Genomic DNA, 5070 nt, shown 5'->3' with positions numbered 1-5070 from the left:
CTGCTCTGTTCCCATTTAACAGGGCAAAGTCAGATAGTAGACTCAAGCACTTGGACCAACCATCCTACTGGCAAAGGACTTGAAGCGTCTCAAGTTCATGAAGGAATGGGTAGTAGACTCTTCCTCTAGCAGTTCAGCATACTGGTTAAGCAGCCACCTTTACAGACAAACAGACCTGAGTTCAAATCCTCGTTCTGACTTCCTAGTTGTGAGAACTTAGGCAAGTTACTTAATTTTTCTAAACTTCAGTATCTTTGTGGAGATAACCACCCTGTTATTAACCTTCCCCATAGTTAATGCAAGGATTATATGAAACTGTATCTCAAGGTGCTCAGCACAGGGCCTGCCACTTAGTAAGTGCATTGGAAATGAAAGCTGTCTTATTATCTCTGCTGTTGTCTTACAAATGCAGCATGCACAGCAGCCAGCAACCACTTGGGCCCAATTATTTACTATCCCTGGGGGACAGAACCTCCCTTTGCCCTGGCAGAAGACGAGAACCAATAATTCCAAACAGACCATTTATTTTCTAAGAATCAATATATTTTCTTCCTTTGAAATAAATACAAACCAGTTTGAAAGGTGGGGGGAATCTATGGGAAGAAGGGAAGTGGGGACAGGCCCCAATCTTTTTAGTACCAAATGACTCTGGCGCGACCCGGAAACGCAGTTACAAATGAGAATAATTTAAATTCTCCGCTAATTACAGTATTTACAACAGCAGGGGAGGGGGTCACCTAGTGCCCCTCTTCCGGGCTGGACAGACATCAATCCCACTGCTAGGCTGGGCAGATGCCCGTTCACCTCACCACCTGCAGAGGCCTCAGGCCACTAGGCAGTTATGGATTCTCCTGGCATAAGCAGGCAGGGGTGGTGGGATGGCCTGTTTTATGCAGTGTCCTAACCGTGGCCCACCACCCTGCACTACAATGCTGAGGTCTCTGGAGATTTCTGGCCTGTGAGACCTCCCCTCTCCTTGTACAGAGCCACTATGGCCCTTGGAGTGTTCTGTACAGTCCAGCTGCACTCAGGGCAGGAGGGACCTCCCCCACCCAGCTTCCCCTGAGACTGGCCCCAAGACCAGGAATGAGTCAGTGCAGAGGCCGGTGCCACTCCAGGACAGTGAGCAAAGGGGAGGAGAGAGGCAGCAGGGCACTGTAGGTTGGGTTATGCTGGGTAGTATCAGTCACTATCACTGGTCTCACTACTCTGCTCGCCCTGAACCTTGCTGCGGTGCTGCAGAGCCCTGTGGTAGGCGATCTGCACTGACTTGCGGATGTTAGACTTGCGGCCCTCCAGCATCTTCTCTTTGTCAAGGTCCTGGTTCACGCCCAGAGGAACCAGCTTAGTTCTGGGCAGCCACTGCCTGTAGGATGAGGTGAAGAACAAATAAGTCATCTCTGGGAGAGCAATAAACATCAGCCTCCCTCATTCCTTCTTTCATTCAAAAACATCTGAGGGCCAAGTTCTGGTGGGCAATGGGGTTAGAGATCAAGAAATAAAGTTCCTCCTTCAAGGAACTGCTCAAAGTCTAGTGATGAAAAGCCCAGTCAACAGTCACACTGAGGAGTTAATCATGGGGTATTACTTATATATACAAAAAGGAGAAGCTCTGACCTAACCTGAAACAGGTATCCCGTCCCACAGGGTCCAAGCAGACTTTACTGATATTAAATATCCTCTGCAGACAATTAACAAAAAGACTACATACGTAAATGTGACAGAACAAGGATTCAAGCCTGAATGGTTTATGCCTGCTTTATCCCCATCTTGTCACCATGGAGGCAGAGGTAGGAAAACTAAGCCTAGAAGTCACCTTAGTCTGGGCGGGGAGCCATTCCTATAATTCTCACAGTCACTGATGGTCCTTTGTTTTTTAGCCACAGCTGTTTGTCAGCTGCTGCCCATTCAGTTGCTCAGACTCATGGTAAACACAACCCTTTTACTCAAAGGTCAGTCCTTCCCTCACTGATTTGTCATACCCTAGTCTGTCTGTTGCTGGAGTTTCCTGGCAGCCTGGCCCCATACTCAGGGTTGCATCTGTGGCTATAAGTCACCAAATGTTTCCCTCCTCCCTTACCAGGTTCGCTTGTTGTCGAAGAAGAGAACGAGGTAGAGATGCTCTCGGGCTTCTTGGGTCATCTGCTCTCCAAGTTTCAGCACCTCCAGTGGGGGCACAGGAATGGGAACCCCATGGTGGAACATACCTTCCCGGGGCATCTTTGGATCAATGATCTGAGGGTGTAATAAGACCTTGGTTTGGTTCAGACTCCTTCTTCCCCAAGACTTACCCTACCCAAGAATTTGGACACTACTTCTGAGGTAGGAACAGAGAAAAGTTATTATGCTACTAGGGCTGCTGACCCTAGTATTATGCTACTATTATGCTGACCTTTGGCTTTTTCCTATGCTGAACTACTTCAGAGGCCAAGGGGCAAAGGGAAAGAAGGAGAGAGATGGAAAAACTAAATGGGGACTTCTAAGTGTCTACCTGCCAAAGACCTGTGCTCTGCAGCTCAGCAAAATAGGAAGTCTGCTAATTTTGAGTCTGCATACTGGGGATGACAGGCAAGGGGTATGATAAGAAAAGCAGAAGCCTACCAGAGCTGGGTATGATGGATACCCTCGGCATTTGGCCCACACCAGATCCAGAGCATCCAGCGGGGAGTCCTCATCCTCCGACAGCCAGCCAGCTCCCCGGCCCAGACTCTTCCTTACCACTTCATAGGAATGGGAGAGAGGGGGCAGATCAGCAGCCACGGGGCTGGTGAGGCCTGGACACTGGGCCCCCGGCATCCCTGGTCTTGGGTGAGAGTACTTACTGCTGTGGCCCACGCCGCGGCCAGTGCCCACGGAGTAGGCCTCGTTCTCAGTGCCTGAGGTATCTTCACTGCTGTCTTCTGGAAATGTGCCCCGAGAGAAGGAGGGCTTTCCCCTGCCTTGTTTTGAGGGTGTTGTGCTGTGGACAAGGAAAGTTTATCTCAAAGGTGGGGAAGAGGAGAATGGCATGGTAGGTGTTCTCTCTTCTTTAAGCCCCCAGAGTCTAATAAGAGTTTTGGAAAGCAGAGGCTACTTGAAGAATTTCAAATTCAAAAGCCCTCACAGGCTTGGCAGTGGTTTAACTGATGTAGGCTGGATTTAGCAGTGGTAGTGATGAGAGTGCATGCCTTGTCTAAAGGCAATGCTGGCCAGATTTTTGCCCGATCTTATTTTTAAAAATACAGAAACTGGAAATGTTATGTGGCACTTCTGGATTTTTTTAAAAACCATGCTGGCCAAACAAAATATGCAGGCCAAATCTAGGCCACAAGGCATTAGTTTACATCCTCTGTTCTAAAACATCACCTGAACCCAGCATGGTTCTCTTCATTTCATTATAGTGACATTCTCATCTATTCTATTTATTTTGCAGAAAACCTTGGATTTGAGCCACCTGAATGTAGGCTGAGATGGCTGCCACCCCACCTCCCATAGGGAAACCTGGAAGGGCATCCCAGAGGCGGTCCTTGATCTGGAGGGCCGGTACCTGGTCCGGTCTGAGGCAGCGCTGCTGCTGCTACTGCTGCTGGACTCAGAGTCTGAGCTGCTCCGGGGAAGGCTGCAGTCATTACGGTATACCAAGAAACTCTTCTTCACTGGCTGGTTTCCACTGCTGAAGCCATTAGCTGGTAAGTCTTGTTTGGGTGAGGGGAGGGGGAGGAGGGAAGGAATCGGTCAGAAAGATATAGATCAGAGATGGCATGGGGGTAAGAGGTACTCAGAGCTTGGCTTCCCCTTCTGTGCTGGAAAATTCCTCCAACTTTGGCCAGCAGAGCTAGCTCTGGGCAGTGTCCACCACAGTTAGCCACAGCCCTGCTCCACCCCTTGTACTTCCCTTGGCAGTTACAGGCCTTAGGACACAAATGACTTAAAGGGCAGGAGATCCCCAAGGAAGATGAGAAGAGAAAAAGTGAAGTGATACAATGGAGGGGGCCCTAGATGGGAATCTAGCTGGATCAGTGTCTTTGGGCTTCAGTTTCCCAGTCTGTAAAATGAGGGGATTGAATTAAAGGATTCCTAAGGGCCCTTCTAGCTCTGACATATTATGGGCAAATGAAGGGATAGGTGAAAGTTATGTTGGAAAGGATGACAGCTTTGCTCACTCTCTTGGGGGGCTGGGTGATGGTGAGGCTCACCCATTGGGGGGTCTTCTGTGGATTTATCACTGTCGCTGTCTGAGCTCGAACTGGGCCGGGGGCTCCTACCCCTCTTGCGCTGACGCAGAGAGCCCATGATGGGGAGCTGGGGGGGCCCCACAGGACTGCCTCCGTGGCTGGGGGTCATCTGGCTCTCCCGGTTTTTGGGGGGCCGGCCCGGCCTCTTGGGCGGTCCAGCTGTCTTCGGGTTCTTTTTGGAGAACAGAACTGAGGTTCTCCTGCCCACCTCATGTGCGGGGGTTGAGGACATGTTGGGACCCAGGCCTGGAGCAGAGAAAGAGAGAAGGAGAGTTGGTGAGGGGCCTGATGTGGGAAGGGTAGATGTCCAGGGTATGCCCTGGGTGTATAGGACTATTAATCCAGCTAGAATTGGGGAGATGATTTGGGGGTCATGGAATTGGGAATATTGTCTCATAATAGCTAGTGGGGCAGCTAAGAGGCCCCTGATTGGGGAATGAGGGAGAAAGTACAGGTAGCTGTGCAGGAGAGACCTCTGCCTGGGGGATGGCAGAGGCTGAGTGTGTGCTGCAGAAGTCAGTCTGGCTTGCTTCAGATTTCAGACCTTTGCTTGTCTCCTGGCTGCTGCTCTCCTCCGCGGCACTGTCTGTCTGCCCATCCTTGTCACAGGCTGCCGGGTGGGGTGTCAGGCTGCCCCGGCTGGAGGGGCCATGCCGTTCAGGCCCATCCCGTCCAGTTTCCCGCTGGTGGGCAAGCTTCCGCCGCAGGGCTGTCATCTCTTTCTTTATCATCTTTGCACGCCGTGAGCGGCCCACACTCTGTTTGCTGGCATTCACTTCATCCAGCCGCTCCAGCAACAACTTCAGCTGCTCTTCCACTGGCAAGTGCTTTTGGTTCTCCAGCAGGCAGCCGCTCT

The 5070-nt window shown here is 50.9% G+C and overlaps 1 protein-coding gene across 1 annotated transcript in view; it reads right to left on the bottom strand.

The window, feature by feature from the left end:
• Nucleotides 1-507: 507 nt before the first annotated feature.
• The window catches only part of BRPF1 (bromodomain and PHD finger containing 1), a 15551-nt gene continuing 10988 nt past the window's right edge, over nt 508-5070 (bottom strand). The window contains exons 9-15 of the mRNA XM_006917594.3: nt 4759-5068; nt 4176-4460; nt 3527-3674; nt 2823-2959; nt 2602-2720; nt 2081-2235; nt 508-1366 (exon numbers count right to left, since the gene is read on the bottom strand). Coding sequence (XP_006917656.1) covers nt 1183-1366; nt 2081-2235; nt 2602-2720; nt 2823-2959; nt 3527-3674; nt 4176-4460; nt 4759-5068 — 1338 coding nt within the window. The 3' untranslated portion in view covers nt 508-1182. The remainder of the gene's footprint in view (nt 1367-2080; nt 2236-2601; nt 2721-2822; nt 2960-3526; nt 3675-4175; nt 4461-4758; nt 5069-5070) is intronic.

Source organism: Pteropus alecto, unplaced genomic scaffold (assembly GCF_000325575.1).
Source record: "Pteropus alecto unplaced genomic scaffold, ASM32557v1 scaffold75, whole genome shotgun sequence".
Lineage (NCBI taxonomy): Eukaryota > Metazoa > Chordata > Mammalia > Chiroptera > Pteropodidae > Pteropus > Pteropus alecto.
This window is presented reverse-complemented; position numbering and strand designations above follow the sequence as displayed.